This window comes from Anoplopoma fimbria, chromosome 17, assembly GCF_027596085.1.
Source record: "Anoplopoma fimbria isolate UVic2021 breed Golden Eagle Sablefish chromosome 17, Afim_UVic_2022, whole genome shotgun sequence".
NCBI classification, from domain to species: domain Eukaryota; kingdom Metazoa; phylum Chordata; class Actinopteri; order Perciformes; family Anoplopomatidae; genus Anoplopoma; species Anoplopoma fimbria.
In genome coordinates, this window is record NC_072465.1 from 25,565,679 (window position 1) to 25,589,407 (window position 23,729).

A 23,729-nucleotide genomic window follows, 5' to 3' on the forward strand; every position below is an offset into this window, starting at 1 on the left:
TGTCAAAATGTGCATATGGTGTGAATTTATTCCCCATTTCAATACAAATTTAGTTTCAAGATGTTTGTACTGCAGGGATCAGCAATGTTATTATTACAGTGAACAGCCTTATTCTGGTTGCTTTTTTTAAGCCTTCTACTGTTTTTGTGATTGTCGCCATAAAAAAGGAAAATTATTGCTGTCGTGACAACTTTTCCGACTTTTAAAAACCCTGTGTCATGGTCTTAATACCCTCTGGGGAGTGTTTCAGCTTCTGAGAAGTGTTAAAACTCATGGATCTGTTAGCAGGCGTTCAGTCGACCGAAAACGGCCCTGCACTAAAACAATGCAAGGCAATTCCAAGTGCTTTACATAACAGGCATTCAGAAAATAGACAATGTAAAATATGTTTAAATTAAATTCAAATTACAAAGGGTAAAATATATATATAGAGAGAATAAACATTTCAGTGCAGTGCAAGATAAATAAATAGTCCCAAACTGTATTTAATAAAAGGCAGTTGCAAGCAGAACAGTTTAGGCCCTGAATTAAAGAGTTGCAGACAAACAATGAAATATGATCCAGGAAGTACATTTCTTAGAAACGGATCAATAATTCGACTTGGCAGTCCACTGAAGGACTGTTGGTTGCTTAGTCACATGTGGATGCATTTGATTTGCGTCTCCACCAAGAATAACGCTCTTAATTGACTCTCCATTGGCATTATTTTCGTGCTGTGGGATATAAAAAAAGACAATTCGTGTCCCTGGGCACGAACCAATAGATTGAATTTACTATTTCACGAACTTCCATGATACTGGGCTGAAATTTCACTGGCAAGGTGGAAAAGTCTTTGAAACAGTATTTAGACCTTCCATAGAGACCTTGAACTCATTACCTCAGTATTTATAAACTGCTGTTTCCCCAGAAACATTTGTTTCCCAAAGAAAAAATAACAATAAAAAAAAGTTCCTGTCAGCAATTCATCATCCTCAATTCTCAGTGAGATTTTGATGACTTGGCGGACCAGCAGCACGAAAAGGCACTGCCACCTTTCAACTAATTTAACTTCCTCTATTTCCTGTCTGTCAGAGTCGCTCGCCAAGAAATTCAGCTGATTTCCTTTTTAGGGACACTAAAACAGACCTCGGTCAGAGATACTGTACGTGGAAGTGTGATCAGCAAAACTGGCGAACTGACCTCTGATTGATTGGCTCCGGGTGCCAGTAGGTCAAATGACCAGTGGGAAATAATTTTTCGCTCCAGGCTCTGCTTTCATAAGAAACTGTATTAAAGGATCTAATTCAGTTGTCTGAATCTTCATCACATGGAGAGATTGGATCCAAACAGGATTTCTGTTTGGAACAAAGTGACTGTGTGCCAGGATGACATGACAATGCGTTTTGAAGAAACAATAAGGGCTGACAGTCAGGGTCGGAAACAGCTTTACAGATCATGTGCTTGTCACATCTGCCTCTGATGTTTTTTTGTCCCATTAGTTTGTGAGCAGCATCAACTTTATCAACATATTTTCATTAAATTTGGTGGAAAATTCAGGCATTTGCCATGAACATATTCTATTTTGTTGTTTAGGTATTTTTCTCATATTGAAAGTTGGACATTTTTACTATTTTCTCATGACTTACTGGAATAAAAACAATAAGCTTTAGACATTTTGATGTATTCTGCCACAGTTTCTGTCATTAAGATTATAAATTCAAAGGACTGAGCTGGTATGTGCAGCATGAAATGATTTAACGTTAGTGATAGTTCATTTTTCCAGTTTAGCAGCAAATCTTTCATGTAGTTTAATTAACAGTTCTGTTTAGCCTCTTAAACAATTGGCTCATATAAGTTAAAAATGCAGTTTAACAGATAACAGCCGTTTAGTACAGGTTAGCAAACAGTCCAGTTTAATGGCTGTAACAGTTTGGTAAAGGTTAGCAAACGGTCTAGATTAATGACTATCACAATTTGGTACAGGTTAGCTAACGGTCCAGTTTAATGGCTTTAACAATTTGGGTCAGGTTAGTTAATAGTCCAGTTTAAAGCCTACAACAGTTAGTACAGGTTAGCTAACGGTCTAGATTACTGACTACCACAATTTGGTACAGGTTAGCCAACAGTCTAGTTTAACGATTATAAGAATTTGGTACAGGCTAGCTTACGGTCTAGTTTAACGGCTATAACAGTTGGTACAGGTTAGTTTATAGTCTAGTTTAACGGCTATAACGGTTGGTACAGGTTAGCTAACAGTCTAGTTTAACGGCTATAACGGTTGGTAGAGGTTAGTTTATAGTCTAGTTTAACGGCTATAACGGTTGGTAGAGGTTAGCTAACAGTCTAGTTTAACGGCTATAACAGTTGGTACAGGTTAGTTTATAGTCTAGTTTAACGGCTATAACAGTTGGTACAGGTTAGTTTATAGTCTAGTTTAACGGCTATAACGGTTGGTATAACAGTTAGCTAACAGTCTAGTTTAACGGCTATAACAGTTGGTACAGGTTAGCTAACAGTCTAGTTTAACGGCTATAACAGTTGGTACAGGTTAGCTAACGGTCTAGTTTAACGGCTATAACAGTTGGTACAGGTTAGCTAACGGTCTAGTTTAACGGCTATAACAGTTGGTACAGGTTAGCTAACGGTCTAGTTTAACAGGTTAGCTATAACAGTTGGTACAGGTTAGCTAACGGTCTAGTTTAACGGCTATAACAGTTGGTACAGGTTAGCTAACGGTCTAGTTTAACGGCTATAACAGTTGGTACAGGTTAGCTAACAGTCTAGTTTAACGGCTATAACAGTTGGTACAGGTTAGCTAACAGTCTAGTTTAACGGCTATAACAGTTGGTACAGGTTAGCTAACGGTCTAGATTACCGACTACCACAATTTGGTACAGGTTAGTTTATAGTCCAATTTAACGGCTATAACAGTTGGTAGCTACAGGTTAGCTAACGGTCTACATTACCGACTACCACAATTTGGTACAGGTTAGCTAACAGTCTAGTTTAATGATTATAAGAATTTGGTACAGGTTAGTTTACGGTCCAGTTGAATGGCTATAACAACTGGGTATAGGTTAGCTAACAGTGCAGTTTAACGGCTATAACAGTTAGCTACATGTTAGCTAACGGTTTAGGTAAACAACTGTGACAGTTTGGTACAGGTTAGCTTGAAGTCCAGTTTCGCAGATTTGTTTTTTTGATTTGGGTAATCTAATAAAGTAGTTCAGTTTAGCAGCTAAAACAGTTTGGTTTAGATAAGATGATAAGTCAGATATTCAGATTATATTTGGTTCGGGCAGCTAAAACAGTTTGCTTTCGGTCAGTTAAGCTAACTGCCCAGTTTAACAGTTAAAACCGTTTGGTTCAGGTTAGCTAACGGTCTAGCTTAGCAGCAAAAGCTTTGGTTAAGGTTTGTAATTGTCCAGTCTAGAAGTACAATTTTAATTCAGGTCGTAACAGTTCTGTTGAGCAGCTAAAGATTTAGTTTCGATGAGCAAAGATGTGAAGTTAACACAGTGGTCAGTTTCATTGAACAGTTCAGTTTAACAGCAATAACTTTGGTTCACGTTAATTGATTGTTCAGTTTAGCAGCAAAATCAGTTGTGGTTCAATCAATGAAAACCTTTTAAGTTCCCATTAGTAACTAATTTTGTTTAAAATTCAACATGCATAATGGAATTTAGCGTTAGTCACCTTTTTTGTAATGTCACAGTAGTTTAGTTTTCTTTTGTCCTAGCTGTCAATTTTAGTAAATTAAGATAAGTACACTGCTTTTAATACAATATACATATATAAGTTGGGGCAAACATGCAGACACTAGCATATACAATTATTGAAGGTTTTACATGTGGTTTGAAGGAGTGAAGGGGAAAACATATTTAAATTATTGAGCGTGAAAGCACCGTTGTTTATTCTTTCTGGATAAAACAGATTTAATTCAGTTTGAGCACATTTCTTTTTCTCCTTGGTGGGTTACCCCATAGTTTGACAACCGCTGGTAACCCGGTGAAGTAGAAAATAGAAAATGTAAATGTATTCATGGTACATTGAGCTGTTCTGGGTATTCTGTTCTATTCTGTATCTAGTTAAATTCCCCTGATTAACAGTCAGAGCAGAGATATGCCAGGGAACACCAGAGGGATGTGACACTGATAGTAAATCCTTTCTCACTTCCTCTTATCTTTCATGTTTTTTCTTGTCTGTTCGACTGTGTTCCGGTTCAGAGTGCTGATCCGAGGCATTTGTTGAGTTTGAGACTTTCACTGGGACCTGGGCCGAGAGACATCCACGACCTCTGGCTTCGGCCTCTCTCTCTCCCTTTGCTCCTTGATTCATGTTTTCCTCACTTTTTACGCGAGTCAGCAGTTAGTGGCCGTGTGTGTTTGTGTGTGTGTTGGTGCCAACATGCAAGACTCAAAGATAACAAATATCTTCGTGTCCTTCACACAATGTTTTAATTCACTTGTCTTGTATTTAATCAGGCAGTCACAAGGCATCACAGATATGGGACCACATCACAGGAGTCAAAACACAACATATATATCGAGGGTAATACACAATATCAGCCAGTCAGTAGTGCGCACAGGAATACATTATCTCAAACTGACCAGATTTATTTAGATCTTATCAAGGTAAAAGAATTGCCAGCGGACCATATTAGACCAACTATAATCTATTTGAAACTTATTTAAATAGCATAATTTGTCTTAAAGGCAGCATGATTGAATAGAAAATCACTGCAGACGGGAGTTGATGCAAATTTCCCAGATCAGATACACAGTGGGTGCATAAGTTGGTTCAAATCTGCTGTCCAGGGCAAGTAAACACAGACTGCAGAGGTTGCTGTTTAAAATCTCCTTGCCATTTAGCAAGGCAGTAAAACTCAGAGTCCTGCACCGGTGTATTGTCTGCCTGCTTCCTGCTATTGTTCTGTCTGCTTGCAGTTTGACCTTTGACTTCTCTCTCTGGTCAAACTCACCTCGCTGCAGTCTGTCATCGGTTCTTAAAGTCAAGCTAATTTCAAACAGGAAAAGAAACTCAGCTTTCACGTTGGTTCCTTTTCATTCTGCGAAGTAGACGAGGAGTTGTGTCAGCTGACGAGGAAATCCGTCCAAATTGCACCGCTCCGCTGGGACGACCAGGAGGGGAAATCCGCCCAAAACTTCCTGTCAGGAAGAGAGAGGTTCTCTCACAATTCCCCTCTCTCTCTCTCTCTCTCTCTCTCTCTCTCTCTCTCTCTCTTCCTCTCCTCTCCTCTCAGACAGGCCTTATAGTTAGAGTATATCCACTTTATTTGAATCACCCAAAATCACTTCCAATGTCTCAAAGGGTTTAAAACAGCAGCAGTTACTGTCCTCTGACAACCTGATGTGCAGTAGCAGTCAAATGACAAAGTTTTTAGTAAAGTATAGTTATAAATTAAATCCGGGGTCTAAATACATTGAAAACTATGTAAAAAAAAAAATCAAATAAAAACCCTGTAGAATAAGCCCAAGAGACATGTCAAATGAGAAGTTATTTTCTTACAAAATACACCAATCTGTATTTATGGAGTAGTTTTCAAAACAGTTTTAAAGTGTGTTTGTTTTTTCTCCGGTAGCTCCAGATCCATACTTCAGACAGACCTTTATACAATGTGATTTTGTGTTTATTTTTTTTGGCACTGCAAATGCAACAAAATAAAGCACAATATGCTGTAACTGCTGCTGCAAAACAGGAAGTTATTCAAGTACTTCTACTCACATTTTGTAGCTTTGATCAATTTACTGTGGAAGAGCATGTGATCCCTCAACTGATCTGAAAGCAGCAAAATCATCATAATTTTGAGATACGTGCCAATGACAACGTGACACATTCGTTTTTTTTATTATGTAGTATGACACCGCTTCACTGGCTTAATGATTTGAAACTGAAACAAATCGTTCTTCACAGTGATACTTTTGTTATTTCATTATTGAAAATATTGACATTTCTGGAAATGTTGAATGTTTACATTGTGTCGTATTGTTACTTTTAAATGATTTAAAATACTCCCACCAGTGTATGACTGTTGTAGGCCTTTCTTACAGCATTTAAACAAGTCAAAATGAAAACAAAAAAGGTGTAACTTATATGATGACATAAGCCAGGTCCCTGGTGTTATGCATGTTGGCTCACACTTATTATTTCTTGCTTATTAAATTCAATGTTTTAATTATAATCTTTCTCTATGCCAAAGTGCAATGTAGCATGCCAGCTTAGCAGAGGTGCTAGTGAGGCTTCAGGAGCAGTAGAATGCACTTTTTCATGTGTGGTTCATTTAAAAAAGAAGAGAAAGTATAAATCATACTTTCATAAAGGTTATAATGTTTATGTTTATTAAAAGTGTTTTAGCTTGAGCTGGGCGGACCTGATGAACTGAGTGAAAGCGTACAGGTAAGTATGACTCATAAATAATATACAAATACATGATATATAATATATACAGCAGTGTTATCATGTTTAATGTATGTGTGCGGGTTTATGTGTTTGAATATACAGTAAGGTGAAAGACTGTGTAGTCTTGAACACTGGTGACCAACCATTGACCTTATCATGTCACTTACATCTGAAGTTTAACCAGACAGGCGTTCGTTTCTTTAATTGTTTCATTTGAAGAGTTTTTACATTCCTGAGGAATTGAAACTGTATTTCACCAAAGGAAGTCAGAAAAATAACCATAACTTTTCCTCTTTCCTTATTTATTAACTATCACATGACTGCTTGGGCAACCAGTGGTTTACTGTGGTGGAATGTAACAAATAACATTTATTCAAGTAAGTCAATTAGGTACTTTTTGACATACTTACTACTTAACTTGAGTATTTCTACTTTATGCTACTTATACTTTATTACTTGTTGAACCTTAGATTATTAGTTACTTTTTTACAAGAAACTTTTTAAAGAAAGATTTGCATTATGAAATGTTATGATAAGATTGAGTTCCTTGTAATCTTTTTTACTTCTAATCTTCCCAGAAGTATACAAAGTATTTCAACATTAAAATAATCTATCGTATTGGTTAGCGCTTAAAACTGAATAATATGATATTATACAATAATATAACACTGTGAAATGGGCGATTCTACATAATGAGAACTTTTACTTTTGATACTTTAAGTACATTTTGAAATCAGGACTGTATTGTGAGATGGAGTATTTTTAAACTGTAGTATTTCTACTTGTACTTAAGTAAAGATTCTGAGTACTTTTTCCACCACTGCCGGTCCAGAGTATCATAGATGTTGGAGAGGGAGAGTAGGGTATGGTGTGTGTTACTACATGTACAGTATACTTCAGCTGCTACAGTATACTGCTGTTACTAGTACTACTGTGACAAGTGCTACTGTAACGGCTGCTACTACTTGTACTAATACTGCTGCTACTACTGTCTCTACATGGGGAGTAGTAGGAGGAGGAGATGACCTCTGCTGGGAGGTTCCTACTTTGCCAGTTTCTGTTGTGTTCTTTTTTTTCTTTCTTCCTAGATTAGAGAGGAAAAGACGTGACGCAGCAGTCGCTCCAGCCTCTCCGCCTCGCTGGACACTGAGCTGAGAGTTAACTCGTTATAATTTGTCTGTTAGTTACTAGAAAACAGTAATTGTTGCCTTCAGACTGAAAATGAGCAAAGAATACCGCTGATAATCCCAACACTGCCTGGATCCAGCCTGCTGTTATTTTTTTATATATATATATATATATATATATATATAAAAATATATATATATATATATATTTCAAGTACTTATATTTTTATTATTTTTTTGGCATCTATTACGAGCAGGTTACTTTCAGTTTTTACTTTACACTTATTAGAGCTGGAACCGAGGTCTGTTGTTTTCCAATAGTTAGGTTTTTCCTGCACATAGGATGTCGTTATGTGTGTTTTTTCCTGTAGCTACCAGAGCAGGTTGTGTTTGAGATTCAGACCAGATACAAGAGGAGAAAACTGATGTGTTGAACCAACACTGCCTGAAGACATTCTCTACTTTTTCCACTTATTTTTTCTTTGTTATACTGAGTCAGGAGGGTGCTGGTTTGGTGGATTTATTTTCCCCCCCTGGATGTGACACTTTGAGCCATGCTGATGCAGCTGATGCTTCTGCTGCTGCTCTGCCTGCAAACTTCACTGCAAGAACAGGTAACACACCTCCAACTCTGTTACACTGAGAGAACATATCACCTGTTTACATCTCTAGATTGTAAGTGGGTTGCTTTGCTCTCTGTTTTACTTCAAAGGCCTCACAGAATAGTTTTGCTAGTTTGTATTGAAAACGTATGGTCATCATTTGGTCACTGAATGAATGAAAGGTTGTGATGGAGGGGACTCAGCCAAACCTTTATGCATAAATGGAACATTTCTGAGATGACCTACTGTTGAAGGTACAATACTAGTACACTAGTACAGTCCTGACAACCTTAATAGAGTACTCTAGCAATTCATTAGTGTATTTTATGGAAAGTTCGGGGACTTGCAAGAGACGATTCAAAGCAGCAGAGGTCGATCTATGCTGAGTTTTTCTGATCAAACGGATCAAATTTGAGACTAAAAGTCTAAAGTCATGCCAGCTTCTCTGTGAGGTTACATTTAAGAACAGCTGATTTTTTGATGCTCACAGTGACAATGCTAAACTTGCTGATGTTCAGCGGGAAATATTATCCTGGTTTATCCTTGTAGTTTAGTTTTTAGATTGCTTAATTTTTTTGCATCAGTACAGCTGAGGTTGAGGGGAATATCAGCAGATTTGCTAGTATTTGGTCATAAACCACATTTTTAAGCAAGTTTACATATTTACGTAGCGGTGGCGCTAGATGAAATGTCATATGAACAACACAGAATTTTTCCTCTTGAATATCTGAACCAAATTTCATTGCAACGTGTCGTCAAAATATATCACTTAAAAATATATCACTTAAAAATACAACATCTTATGCAGACATGAATATGAATGTGTGTAAAAAGTGTTTTGGTAAACCATCAATAGTTTTAACTCACTAGTGTCTCTACATCAAACACTACCTGTAGGTGAACAGCTATGTCTTTCAAACTGAACCATGGCTTTCTGTTAATTTGTAGTCTCAAAGCCCAAGCTCAGGGAACCCCGATGACATCACTGTGACATCATCAGGGTTATTTTCTCAGACTTGATAGTTGCTCCAGAGAGCCACATAATAGAGTGCTCCTTTAACAATTCAACCTAACCACGGTCACAAATAGAGAGACTTGAACCTTGTTGACAAGTGTTGTAGAAAGTTAATAATACCTGATGCAGCAGCTGCTTTTTATTGCTACGTTGTTCAGAAATATATTTCAGTAGACAGTTAAAGAGAGAATTGACAGCTCCAGAAGAGTATCCATGTTTGTCAAATTTGAAAACCATTGACAACCCAGTTTGTTTGGTCCAGTCTGGTGTAGAGAGGGATCATTTTGTTGTCTAAGTAAAGGAGAGATGTGTCAGTCTACTGTTACTGAAATGACATCAGCTATCTTCATAGAAGCACAGCCATTAACGTCAGGATGAATAAAGTTGTATCTTATTTTAGCTGATTCAAACATAGACCACAAAGATCAGAGTGAACACTGGGGCTTTAATGCAACAATTTGCCTTCAAAGATACGATACGATCAGTACGATCAGATGCGTCCTCACAGTTATTCACCTGTGGCTCAGTGAAAGAGCGGGGTCTTCCTTCAATCAGAGGTTCAGCGGTTTGATTCCTGGCTATGTCCCTGTGTCATTGGGCAAGACACTTAACCCCAAAGCACAAGTCCATTTAACATCTTGAGTAAATCTGAATAAATCAACAATCAACAGCCATTTTTAAAGGGAAATTACACAATAAAATGTAATTTACATTGATTATTGGTATTCAATTGATTCTGAGTAGAAAAAGTAGATTCAAGATTCAAATTGAAGAGGCCATCAGGTGACACTTTTAAGATTTGGTCTGCTGACATTAATGGTTTTTTTTTCATAGAAGAGTTTGATTTTAAGAGTAAATCTTCCAGCTATGAATCAGAAATGTGTCCATGTTCCAGTAAAACCAGCATGGTAGCTCTGGTAGAATCCCAGTATGCCCAGTATTCGCTGTCTGTGGAATTGCCCTCACTACTAAAACATCTCCTCAAATATCTGAGTTGCTGGTTCTCACAGAGCCAAACCTTGCTTTGAAAATGATTCTTCACTTCGGTCATCTTGTGTCGTTTTCAAATGTTTTTTATCCCGTGGTGAAAAGTAAAACTCAAGTACTGTTTGCGTACAGTTTTGAGGTACTTATACTTCAATTTATTGATAAGCCTACTTAATATTTCTACTCCACTACTTTTCAAAGAAAGATATTCTACTTTTCACGTCACTACTTTTGTTTTACAACTTCAGTTACTGGTAACTTTGCAGGTTCAAAGTTAACATGCAAAACATTTGATCAATAACAAAAATATGACATATTTTTATAGATTGAACTACCTAACTTGTTAAAACGATCTCCTCCTCAACTAGTTGCAACATTTAAATACTGCTGACACATGAATACATCAATAAATTTGATAGGGAACCACTTGTTTTGTCAATTAAGTGACTTGTCTGCTGCTGCCACTGCTCCTTATTTAAGCTTTTCCTGAAATCTCTTCCATTCTGTTTGACGTGAGACAAATGAAGATCAACTTTCAGATGATGTTTGAACACACATATCGATATACTTTAGTATCACATGTTTATCGTCTTGTATGTATCGTTAGTATCTTGTGTGCTCATGTGGACTGAGCACCTCGTTGAATATAAGATATCACAGTTCATCCAGTAGCCTGATGTGAAGTGAGAAGAGGAGCCATTGAGAAGAAAGTGGTATCAGATTGTAAAAGATGAAACTCCTCTGCTCCCTCAGACTCCTCCTCCTGGTCGGTGTGATATCTCACAGAGGGTGGACATGCACACCTCCTGCACTTCTTGTGCCGTCGTGACCAGATGCCCCCACGGCTTCAGCAGCGTGGGAACGGCCAACTGCAGGTACGTACCTGGATACATAACCTACAGTTCTTCAGAGCAGCGAAGGAGTGTTTTCACTACTAACACACACAAACTTTAGCTTAATAAATGTGTCATCAATGTAGTAAAAAGTGGGTTTGTATTAGTAGAGTAGTATGTGATGTGAATGAAGCAGTCTCTTCACCTCGTGTTCTTTGTGTGCTGCAGTTACGTGGTGGAGATCGGCGGCAGGGAGATGGTGCTGGATGGATGTCAGCACATCTGTATAAAGGGGTTCATGCAGCCACAGTGCTGCCCACAGCACTGGGGACCTCTATGTCTCTGTAAGACACACACACACACACACACACACACACACACACACACACACACACACACACACACACACACACACACACACACACGACCGTGTTTGTTCAGCAGCGGGGGTCATGGCACAAAGAGCTCGGGCAGGAAAATGTGTCTTGTTAAAAAGTTGAATCTGACTCAACACAATGTGACATCATCCAGTCAATGAATCACACTGGCCAATCAAATACATGCAGAGTCCCATACCTGCTAGATTAACATGTAACATGAATAATTCTCCTGTGCATCTGTAGATCATAATGTGGAGAATACAGTGACTGTCACAGTGATGACTTTAACCAAACAGAGCTGCGAATAATTCATTATAAAATTACATTTCTACTGCTGATTTTTCCTAAATATTCATCAGAATATGTGGTATATTTTTAGTAGAAATTAATTATATGTATTTTTATGTTCATTTAAGTAACTAATAGGCATACATCTCAATTACACACAGTACACCACGGCAAGACTGCTGAGTTTTTTTTTTATTGTTGCTAGGCAACCACATTATCGCTTAGCAAGTTTTCTGAAGAGTCTGAGGAAATTTAAAGCTCAGGTTAGGGAAAAGCATCTGTCAGTCAACATATCACGCTCCTACTGATGAAGTGTATCTTAATATTCAAGGTTTAATATCTTTGACAGAAAATGAATCTATAACTATATATCATTTGGGTTTTTGACTGTTCTTCAGACAAACAACATATTTGAGTTTGAGCACTCCGAATTATGATTTGAAAATCGGTTAGTTGTGAAAACAATCAACAGATAAATCGATAATGAAAATACTCCTTTAAAAATCAAAAATAAAATAAAAAAATATCTTATTTTAAGTCTTTCTTTCTTTATGGTTATAGTCTCAAAAAAGAAAGATAAATCAAGTTTCCTATATTTTTTAAAGAACCAGCCACTTAACAAGAAGGCGGGACTGTTCTGTTTTCCTGTAGCTCTGATTGGTTGTTTCATTGAATGTCAGATCTTTACACCAATCACGTTCCGCGGTGATAACGCCTCACAGCACAGCTCTCATTTTCTGTCACAGGTAGAAGAAATAACGTCAGAAAAGTTTGGCGTTTGAGTGAATTGGGACTTTCAGTTGCTCTATTTCGTTGTTGTGCTGTCAGTTGTGTTTATACGACAAGAAGTAAATGTTTTTGTTAATCACCGGTTTATGAAGGAAGCCGATGTTACACCTGTGCAGGTCAAAAATTATAACATTAAACCTCACAGTTAGGTAAACATTATACAACACACAATTTCTGTTTTGACTCTCTTGCATAGAAGTTATCATAGATCTTTTGTACTCTTGTGTTTTGGTTTAAAGCAATTAGTTTAACTATTACTTGCAGTATCGTTAGTCTATATTCTTTTTTTATATATACAATTTAAATTACTATGACTTCCACTCAATCAAACAATAATCCCAAACATATTTGAATCTGCACAGAGACAAATGTTAGATAAGAAAAAATATCTACTGAGAGCTAAACATTTTATAGAGAAATTATTGATTTATTATTTCCCATTCCATACAGAGCAGTTTGAGTGTTTTTTGGAGCAATGACAAGCATATTATTCTGACATATGAAGCTGCAGTGTAAACAGTACAAAATGGTATCACATAAACAATAAACAGTTATAATTTACTAATCATCTGTCCCTCTGTCTGTCTGTTGATCTGTCTGACTGTCTGTAGCTTGTCCCAGCTGGTCAGGGAAGACCTGTAACTTCCATGGAAACTGTCTGGACGGAGACCTCGGCAACGGGACCTGCGTCTGTGATGTCAGTATCCTGTCTGTGTTTAACTAACCTACCTGTTTGTAAAAGAGTTCAAAGGTCATTATTGTTTATGTATTTATAGGTGACGGTGCCCTTAACGAGCCATTAACAATAATTACCTATGCTCAAGTCTCTCAATGTCTCATCAGTTTGGGATAATGTGTTTCTGTTTTTGGGTTAAGTTGTGGATTTGGAAACACAGTGGTTGTTTTTTTAAAATGTTGTTTAGATTGTTGATGTCTTGGTGATATTGTCTTGGTTTCCCTCTTTAGGACGGCTTCTCTGGTTTTGCCTGTCAGGAGTGTAAGAATCAAAACGCCTTTGGAGAAAACTGTGATAAAAGTAAGCTCTCTCACTTCTCTTTCTCTCTGATAGAAAAACACTCAAATTGTTGTGTTAACATCTGCAAAAATGTCCCACAGTTGTTTGACTCTGTGTGTGTGTGTGTGTGTGTGTGTGTGTGTGTGTGTGTGTGTGTGTGTGTGTGTGTGTGTGTGTGTGTGTGTGTGTGTGTGTGTGTGTGTGTGTGTCTGTCTGTCTGTGCAGAATGTGACTGTGTGAATGGAGTGTGTAATAAAGGTCCAGAAGGTGATGGACAGTGTTTGTGTCAGCTGCCGTACACTGGGAAACGCTGTGACCAAGGTAAGACCATGACACGCTGTTTTAAACTATGTTATATTATATAAAACATATTAAACTATATATCAGACCATATTACTGCATGTTAGTAGGATAAAATATATAATTCACAGAGACTCACTCAGACTGGGTATCATATGAATGTTTTTTAATAATATAAAATAATACAAAATATTATTTTGAAGAAAGAAAGGAAATAATCATGAAACTATTTAAATTATATTTGCTTAGTTTATATCAAACTAGAAAAAAACATAATGCTGAAACCTCCACTATAATAATGGCAGTCTAAAAAAATATGCTATGAACCTACTACTGAAAATAACATTTGGTTCAATTGACATAACAATTTCATAGTTATAGATAAGGCTATATTTGTATCTTTAGATAAACAAGGAATTTCCTGTTCTGCATAATCTCTTATTGATATTCAGTTGTGTTTTTTTGTGTTGTATTTTGGACAAAATAAGTTTTTTTGAGACATTAAAATGGTTTTTCACTGAACAAACAAATGTCAAGCATGTCTCTTTATTCAGACAAGCTTTGTCCGAATAAACTATATATTAAAACTGGCAAAATGATTGTTTAAATCAGGAACTGTCTGATTAAAGAATAAACAAAATAGAACACATTTTGGTTATTGCCAAAAATGTCTTAATGTTTTCTACCCCATGGCGTGTCTGTTAGTATGATTGTTACCAAAAGTGAGCTGCTGTTGTGTTTTGTGTCGTTGGCAGCGAGTACCAGGTGCAGTAAATGCAGCCCGAACTCGTACTGTAAAGGAGAGGGAGACGCCGCCGAATGTGAATGTTTACCCGGATACAGGAAGACGACAGTGGGCATGAAAAATTGTGCAGGTAAACACAAAACCCAACATTCATCTCGGATTTCTCAGTGTTATTGTTTCCCAGATTTTAGTTTAATTTAAAAGTAAGAGGTTTTTTTTGTCTGTCGGTTCATCAGTTGAATATGTGTTAAAGTGACTTTTTCACTCTTCTTTCGTGTGTTATATATATTTTTGTACATGGAAAAGGTCCGTAGAGTGTAAAACCTGAAGTCCTAAAAGGAGTTACCCTCCCCCTCAGAAGCTCCTGAGCTCCTGAAACGGCTCCATTGAATTCTTTCCTTCACTTCTGTAACTTTATGAGGTCACAATGTTACATAAGTGACGTAAAACTCCTTCCGGCTAGTTTGGCCCTCAAACAACAAAAGAGAGAGACGGAACTGAAGCTCCGGAGGAAGAGTTTTTTGAAATGTGAAACGTTGACCAATCACAACAGAGCGGGCTAGCTGACCAATCAGAGCAGACTTCTCTTTCTGGAGGGAGGAGAAAGCGCTACAACGGAGCGTTTCAGAGAGAGGGTGAGAAGAGGTGCCTCAGGACAGCCAGGATGAGAAAAACAAGGAGGATTATGAGCATTAATGCATGTAAACATGCTGTAACTGTAACTGGAGATAAAAATATGCACCCGGAAAATAGCATAATAGCGCCTGTTTAAGATGCCAAAATTAACATGACAATGTTAAGCCTGAAGAAAGTTAATGTAAGTAAAAGTATAGACCCTTTTGAGAGCTGTTATAATAATGTATTTTACTCACTCACTAATAACACAAAGATCTGGAAAGTCAATTTAGGTTTCATTTGTGATCTTCTGCGTAGCTTGACCATAGACTGTCTTACATTGACATATTTTTGTTGCCAAATTGCATGTTTACAAACTGTAAAAGCGTCTACAGAGCTGATATTTGTAAGCTGAATCTGTGATGTCCTAAAATGTCCATCGTACAGAGGGTCAAGGTTTTGCTGTTGATAATGTGACCTTTCCACTGGCCCCACCCTCAAGTACAGACTTTACATTTGTCCCCACTAGTGGTGACGATCCAAGAATAGTTGTTTATTTCTCATCCGTCCAATCATCCAATCATACAGTCTCCCAGAGCTGCTAGCTGATTTCGGCAATTTTAATGGTGTCTCCAAAGTCCTTTAAGATTGTCTTTAGATTTTTGTATAAGCCAGGACTAGAATCTCGCTAGAACTAGGACCAGGAACAGGACTAGAACCTGATATTTGCTCACCAGAGTCTTGCTAAAATCAGGACAAGAACTAGACGCTGGTCTAGAATAAGATTACAACTAGACAAGGACTAGAGTCAGAAATAGACCCAGAACTCACTTTGTCCTATTAACTCAAACCAGGGTAAGAACAAGACCTTGACCCAGAACAGATTCCTTTGTCTCACTCTCTGTTTCTCACCCACTAGAACTAGACTAGAATAAGGACTAATGTTTACTTTTGTCTTGAGAATAAAAAAGAAAATCTCATCTGTACTAAGTTGCATCTTTGTTTTCCTGATCAGCTATTTGCTCAGCGAGGGACTGTGACGTCAACGCCCATTGCTCCTTACAGGGGTCAAAGGTCACCTGCGTCTGTAAGCCGGAATACCAGGGCGATGGCAAGATCTGCGTACCCAGAAACCCTTGCTCCGAGAACAACGGAGGGTGTCCCGTCAACTCGACCGTCTGTGTCTTCAAAGGACCCAACAAGGTTAGGGTACCTCCAGAGCCAAGACCAGAACCAGGTCTAGGACAAGACAAGTCCTTGAACCAGAATGACCGTCAGAACCAAGACCAACAACACAGTTTATGTCGGAACAAATATTTACGAGTCAATATTATGTTTAGACTCTAAACCAGATCTAAATCCTGAAAGTGTGTTTAACCACTGTGTCTGTTTGTCTGTCTGTCTGTCTGTCAGTCCAGCTGCGAGTGCATGTTTGGGATGTCCCCTGTAGGTGGCAGCGCTGAGTTCGGTTGTCATCTGGTCTCTGCCTGCTTAGCGAACACCTGTGACCCAACAGCTATCTGTCAAACTGAACTGGATGGACAACCCAGGTCAGACAACAAAAACACTTTGGATCCCTTGAACTAGAGCCAGGTCCAGGTCTAGACTAGGACTAGAACCTGAAGGTAGACCCAGAGACAGTTTCTTTTGTCTGTCTGTCTTGCTCTGTAGCACTACAACCATATCTAGACCCGGATCTAAGACGAGGTTTCTCTCTGTCTCTCTTTTGTTCTCTAGTACTAGACCCAGAACTAAAACCAGAACTAGCACCAAGACAAGAATTACACCCAGGGGTCTCATTTATAACCGTTGTGTACGCACATAACGGGGTCTGAAAGAGGCCACTTCCCACGCACACGTTGTGATCTATAAAGACAAACTTGACGGCACTATGTGCTCACCTGTACGGAAACTCTCAGCCATGCGTACGGACATTTTCGAGACTGTAGAAATGAAATGTGAGAGACTTCATTACACGTTTAATGATGTCTCTCAAACATCATTAAACGTTTAATTATTTATTTATTATTTCATTATTCACCCTCCCTCCCTCCCCCTCAGGTGTGTGTGTGAGGCGGGTCAGATTGGTGACGGATACCGTTGCTATGGTAACCTGATGGAGCGGCTGATAGAGCTGGACAGGAGTGGAAGTCAGAGAGAAAATCTGACCGGAGCCGTCGCCATGTTTGGTAAAAGAACCACAAATACACTGTATAAATGTTTTGATATACTATATACTGAACTGTACTATTTCAGAGGTGTGAATCACTTAGTGGTGTAACAGACTGAAATGTATCTGTGATCCTTAAAGAGTTGACCCAGTTGTTTGAAGGAGATGTTTTCACAACAATATAATATATAGATATTAAAACGGGAATAATGACACTAGCTCTAAGCAGCTTATTATACATCCTTAAAACTCAAAATTCAAGATTCTTTCTTTTCATAAATAAAAATACAATCTTTATTTCCCTTTTCAATTTAATTCTGTTATTTTTATGCCAAAAGCCACTATAGATGGCTGTAACAAAGTTAAAAGATAACATTCTGAATTTTTGATGGTTTGCACTGACCTCAGAGCATTTTTAATTCTTTTTCGGGACGTTGGTAAAAGAAAATAGTTTGCAGCCTTCTAAACCAGCTGCGAAGACAAAACAACAACAAAAAAATGACCTGATTAAACGGATATGTTTTTGGCCATAGCTCAAAAATTCATACATTAATTCAACATCTCCAATAAGATAAAATAATGAAGTTATGACATTCTGGACCAACTGAATGCAAACTGCAACATGGGTGGTTGGCGGAGGGATACAACCACAAGGTTATTCATAAATAACTGTAGTTCAACTCGATCTATTTATGAATGCACAACTACGGCCAAAACTGTGTAGTCATTAAATAAACAAGCAGCAATGTGAGACCACATAATTACTTTTGTTACTCTGAATGCAAGAGAAATGTACTTTTTTAAATTGTCTCTACCGGGAGCTATTTTGTATTTTTTTTGTGACATTTGACCTTTTGGTGTGTGTGTGTGTGTGTGCGTGTGTGTGCGTGTGTGTGTGTGTGTGTTTCAGAGAAAGGCTGTCCAATGCTGCTGAGTCACAACGGACCCTTCACAGCGTTCATCCCGGTGCTGAAAACTCCTCTGAGTGTAGGTCGCCTGTCTGTCTCTGTAGAATAACCACCTGACTGTCTGTTTGTCTCTACTGCTACAAAGTTTTATTTTTAATTAATAATCTCATTAATTCTTAAACACAAAAAAACAGGAGTCTCCAGGATGTTGTTACCAAACTATAGATTTATGATACTAAAGTATTTCAGCTTTGGCTCTGAAGCCAAGCTGTTTCAGTTGGGAGCAAAGCCCATCATCATAGCTAGCTCAAAATCTCTCTACACACTTCTTTATTCTATTGTTTTGTCTGTGCTGCGTGACACACACATCTGGTTTTCCCAACTTTTCTCAACACTTCTGATGCCTCGCTGTGCAGCAGGTTTCCTCTGAAAATGACTGACATCCTTCTGCAGCTTGTCTCTTTGTGTCTGTACGTCTGAATGTACCACAGCGGCGACCCCAGAATGTAGCTGGAATCGTAGCTCTAATCATCAAACACACTGAAACAGCCCATAACACAAAGTGTCAGATGACAACGCATTTAAATTACACACACACACTAACCCGATCACATCTTACACACACACACACTTTTTCAGCTCGGCGTGACAGATGGTCAGGACAAACTAGAGCAAATCAGTGTGAGGCCTCTGGGTGCACACACACACACACACACACACACACACACACACACACACACACACACACACACACACACACACACACACACACACACACACACACAGACGCAGACATCCTGACTGTGAAATCTGATGTAACCATAGAAACCTTAGTTGGACATTTTAGATAATTAAAGCAAGAATTCAAAACAGTAAAAGAGAAAAAGGAGACTTGTAGACTATAAAGGTTAAATGCGACATCAGACTTAAAAGGTTTCCATCTCGACTAGATAAAATCAATAGTTCAAGTTACGCCTCACGGATGAACAGCACTGAATCTTGGCAATCTTGTTTAACAGTGCTAAGAAAGAAAACGTATTGCAAGTCAACAGTATGGGCGACCTTTAACCTTGCAGAGGTAGCACACCTCAGCAAGAAAACACAAGAAACAAAGAGTCCTCCTGGGGTCAAAGATCATTTTTGTCATTTTGCTTGATTTAGTTTTAGATCTAACAACCACAAAACATTTAAATGCATAATGAGAGTAACCTTTTTCTTTTTCGACATCAAATCAAAATCTGCACATCTCTGCTTCTGACTGGTTTACATACATAACTGATGGAATCAATTAGCATATTTTTTTAAATAAAAGTAATCGGCTCAAAAACCCTGAATGCCTGATTTGTAATTTGATTGCAGTGGTCAATAATTTGGTCAAAGCACTGCTATAGGAAAGGATATTAAAGACATAGCCAACTGATGCAAAAAAAGATATTCCTGCAGTAAAAGTGACAAAAGCAGAAAAAGAGAGCCTCCACATGGCTATGGATCAGAAGGAGTCCTCTATGAGGTCTGAATCATCCTGGGGACACAATGGCTGATGTTAAAAGACCCAAAACACACTTTGATCTATCCCAGGTTACATCATGAATGTGTATCCAAATGCACCACAGGGTGTATCTATCTCTCACTGTTTGGGTGAGATTTCATTTTTCTGTTGCATCAGTTGGACTTCTGTTGGATTCTGTTCATTCACAGTTTTTCAGCTTTGTTTTATTTTCCAGTTTTGAGCCTTTGAACATTTTCACTTTATGCATTTTTTTATTTTATTTGAGCATGCAGATGTCCCCCTTTTCCTGTTTCAATAACTAGTAGAAGAGGATTATTATATCTACTCACATACTCTGGTCTCTACAGGGTGTTAATGAGGAGCTGATGTGTAAAAACCACCTGATCCTGGGTCAGCACCTCTACAAAGATCTGCAGGGACGAGATTTCAACCTGTACGGAGGAGCTGTGTTGAGGAGCAAAGACAACAAGGTACAACCTCCTCTTAAAAACACAACAACCCTGTTAACAACCCTTTGAACTGGATGTTTCTTTTGTTTTCACTCACAAGTATAATGTAAAGGTTTACAATTATTTCAGAGGACAGTGTTTAGTTATAGTGAACTGATGTAACTGGAAGAGCCTTAATTCTAAAATGTTAAAACACTAGTATGAATGTTTAGTCCTCATGAGATATAGATGTTAAAACTGTCTAGATAATTAAAGATGATCACAAGGAAGTTCATTAACTTCATTTTTATTGGTCATAATCACAATGGCCAGAGGAAAAACAGAGAAAACCCACAACAACTTAATAATTTGGTTTCTGCTTCAGCAATTCATTAAATATTATTTCATTTGTTTGTTTTGATATTCATCATGTTAACTTGGCATAACACACATTTTAAACAAATACCCCCCTTCTGCCTGTCCTCTCAACTTACTTTTTCCTATTACTGATATTCCAACATCCTGTTTTTAAAAGGATTTGAATCACATAAAGAAAGTAAAGATGTAACGTCAAGGTATCTGTAAAAACATCATCATAGCTTCATCACCATCATCACTGCTTAACATTTTTTTTCAAATCATCGTATTCAAAGTCAGCATTTTAAACGGTTTGATCATCGTCCAACCCCATCACCTTAAACATGATAACAATATCTTATATCAATACTTCCTGCGTACTTACGGTAATGTGTCCGTCAAAATCACAAACCCTCTAATTGTACAACGTAAAGCTAAAACTAAACACAAAGCGTTTAACAAGTATGGATTATTTTGCAAAACATTAGAAATAATTTGTTGAAAGAAATGTTTATAATCCTCATGGTAAAGTTCAGAACAAAAGCCACGTTATTTTTATGATATAGGTACCCAAACCCAACTTTTATCAGCACGGAAGTTGAAGAAACTCAAACAATACCCAGGCCTACTTCAAACCCCCTGATAATTCCCATATACATTTTTTATTTCAATATTAATCTATACTTCTTAGTCATCAGATCATACACATCTAACGTTTGTCACTCATTACATTTTGATCATTGTCGCTATCATCATTATTGTAATTATTATAAACTGGGGGTGTGGTTTAGCTAAAAAGTCCTTCATCACACTGTATATTATTTCCCTAGTTAAGTATGCCAAATTTTACATAATCTAGTGTCTAAAAGCTGTAACTCACCGTCACTGTGAACCACACTGTGTACAGGTTCATCACTATCTGTCCTGGTAGTTGCTTTTATCATGCATAACAATTATTCTGTAGTATTTGCAGTATGAAAAGTTTAATTCTTGATTCTTGATTTCAGCTTAAAATCTTTGCCAAATTGCTACCAAAAGCCATAGCACACTGTTTCATTAATACATCTAGCCCTCCTAGTAACACGCACACATAATAAGTTGTTAAAATAAAATCATACTGCTTAATAACATTGCTGCAATAATCCTGTAAATCCAAAATTGCCATAATATGCAGCATTGCAACCAGTGTAATACAACCCAAGACATTACTGATATGACTTTCTAAACTTTCTAAAAGTCAATGTCATATCAACCAACCTTATCATAATAATCTCTAACATTGCTTTTCCACCGCCACAGAGACCTTCACTGGTAAAATCTTCAGTGGTTGGTGATCCTCGGTGTAAATGTACGGAAACACAGTGTCCGTGAATGTGTGTGTGAAGGTGTGTATGTGTGTGTTAGTATCAGGATCAGAGAACGACAGTTTTCCTTTGTCAAAGTCCAAATGAACTCTGATCTTCTGGAGGTTCTTCGTCACTGGCAGAACTTTCTCATGATCTGGCATGGAGAACGCTGTGAATTTACCGTCGGAGAACAAAATTCTCCACAATCCAGACTGTAGGCGTCCGTCCGTCTGGATGTCCTCTCCCAACATGCCCAGTTCCCAGTCCTTGTTGTTTCCCACCTCAACGTCCCAGCTGTGAGTCCCTGATTTGAAGCCTTCAGAGCCCTGAACGGAGCAGGAGAATTTGGTCCTCTCCAGGTTTTTTGGAAGCTGTGGTCGCACTCCAGACTTCACGCTTGTCAGATCTTCGGACACCACTAGTGTTGTGTCGGCTGTGTTTGGATCCAGAACCACAGGACTGTAGGAGACCATCTCCTTCATCTTGTTCCAGATGTTGTAGGTCAGGTTGCCCAGGTGTTTGGCCTCGTCTATCAGAGCTCCTGAGAGCAGCTGTGGATCCTCCAGCAGGGGGCCCTGCTGGACTCTTTCCACTGCAGCCTTGTAGTTGTTGAGGAATGAGACGTCTCCAGCTCTCAGCTCGTCCTCTGTGGCTCTGACTGTGTCTGAAAGAGCTGCTATCTCTCTAATCAGAGCCTCCATCTTCTCCTTCATCATCTCACTCTTCTGCTCCTCTTCCTCCCTCAGAGCAGAGATCCTGGCCTCCTCGTCCTCTTGTAGAAACTGGTGAAGCTTCTTAAACTGCTCCTTGATCTGCCTCTCTGTGCGTCGGGCCTGGACCTTAATGTGTTCTGCTGTTTGATCACAGTTTCTTTTTGCTTCATGAAAGAGCTTCAGTTTCTCCATTAAGGGCTTCAGGGATTTCTGGAGCTCCTCTTTGAGATCCTCTGCAGCTTCATCAATGGGTTTGAATCTGTGGTTGTTGTGTCTCCTTGAATCTCTGCAGACGACACACACCGGCTGCTGATGGTCCAGACAGAAGAGTCTGAGTTTCTCAGAGTGCAGACTGCAGAGAGTCTCTGAACCTCTCTGTTCTCTCGCCAGTAAAAAGGCCTCACACAGGTTCTTTAAAGCCAAGTTACGAGGAGGATCACTCTTTGATGATCTTCTCTTACAAACCGGACAGTCTTTTGTCTGTTTCCCCCTCCACCAGTTGTTCAGACAGTCTTTACAGAAGCTGTGGCTACACGACAGAACAACAGGATTTTTAAAGATTTCATAGCAGACAGGACAGCAGAGATCCTCGTCCGACCTGGAAGCCATTTTGTCTCCGAGTGAAGCTATAAACACAGCAAGCAGAATAGAAAGTAGTCAGCCAGGCTAGAAAGTTACTTTCACTTTCACTTTCACTCGTGCCTCACTCAGTTCATCGTGTGAAATCGACAGCAGGTTAAATTTCAAGTATTCAGTGTTCCCATAATTCCAGTTTTCCCTTCTGTAGCTGTCCCCGGTAGTTTTGGTGTCAACAAGTATTCCTCTCTGCCTCTCAGTGTGTCGCTTCTGTCAGGGACAAGGAAGGAAAGCTGTTTCCTGTCAGCTGTTTCCTGTCAGCTGTTACTCTGTTGCGTCAGAGAGGGTGGAGCTTTATCATGCTTCTGTTTATCATTACAGGTGTGTGTTGCAAGCCATTTAACTAACAGGTTCACTTCAATCAGGAGAGACACATGAGAGGAGGAAAAGATAATCGTTGATAATAAACAGATGGTGTATGGTGATAAAGTCTTGACAGAGTCTTTGACGCTTGGGAGGTGGAGGTTCACATGTAACAGCAACATGAACGTACATTTAAAAAGAGAAAGCAGCAGGATGGAAGGCTGACAAAGTAATTGTTTCGCTTGTTTTGCTATTGGATAGAA

At 38.5% G+C, this 23,729-nt stretch overlaps 2 protein-coding genes across 2 annotated transcripts in view; one reads left to right on the forward strand and one right to left on the reverse strand.

The window, feature by feature from the left end:
- Positions 1–7,760: 7,760 nt before the first annotated feature.
- stab1 (stabilin 1) overlaps positions 7,761–23,729 on the forward strand; it is a 69,241-nt gene continuing 53,272 nt past the window's right edge. The window contains exons 1-12 of the mRNA XM_054617810.1: positions 7,761–8,140; positions 10,884–11,005; positions 11,192–11,307; positions 13,032–13,117; positions 13,387–13,456; positions 13,661–13,756; positions 14,491–14,610; positions 16,111–16,298; positions 16,509–16,645; positions 17,157–17,284; positions 18,176–18,252; positions 20,031–20,153. Of these exons, the coding sequence (XP_054473785.1) occupies positions 8,081–8,140; positions 10,884–11,005; positions 11,192–11,307; positions 13,032–13,117; positions 13,387–13,456; positions 13,661–13,756; positions 14,491–14,610; positions 16,111–16,298; positions 16,509–16,645; positions 17,157–17,284; positions 18,176–18,252; positions 20,031–20,153 (1,323 nt within the window). The 5' untranslated portion in view covers positions 7,761–8,080. The remainder of the gene's footprint in view (positions 8,141–10,883; positions 11,006–11,191; positions 11,308–13,031; positions 13,118–13,386; positions 13,457–13,660; positions 13,757–14,490; positions 14,611–16,110; positions 16,299–16,508; positions 16,646–17,156; positions 17,285–18,175; positions 18,253–20,030; positions 20,154–23,729) is intronic.
- On the reverse strand, positions 20,412–23,378 carry LOC129106423 (E3 ubiquitin-protein ligase TRIM35-like). Its single transcript, XM_054617814.1, has one exon. It carries the CDS (start codon positions 23,134–23,136, stop codon positions 21,742–21,744), a length of 1,395 nt encoding a protein of 464 aa, XP_054473789.1. The 5' UTR covers positions 23,137–23,378; the 3' UTR covers positions 20,412–21,741.

What these genes read in the sequence shown, in the direction of transcription:
- LOC129106423 (XM_054617814.1), bottom strand. Translation starts at nt 23,136, where the DNA reads ATGGCTTCCAGGTCGGACGAGGATCTCTGCTGTCCTGTCTGCTATGAA.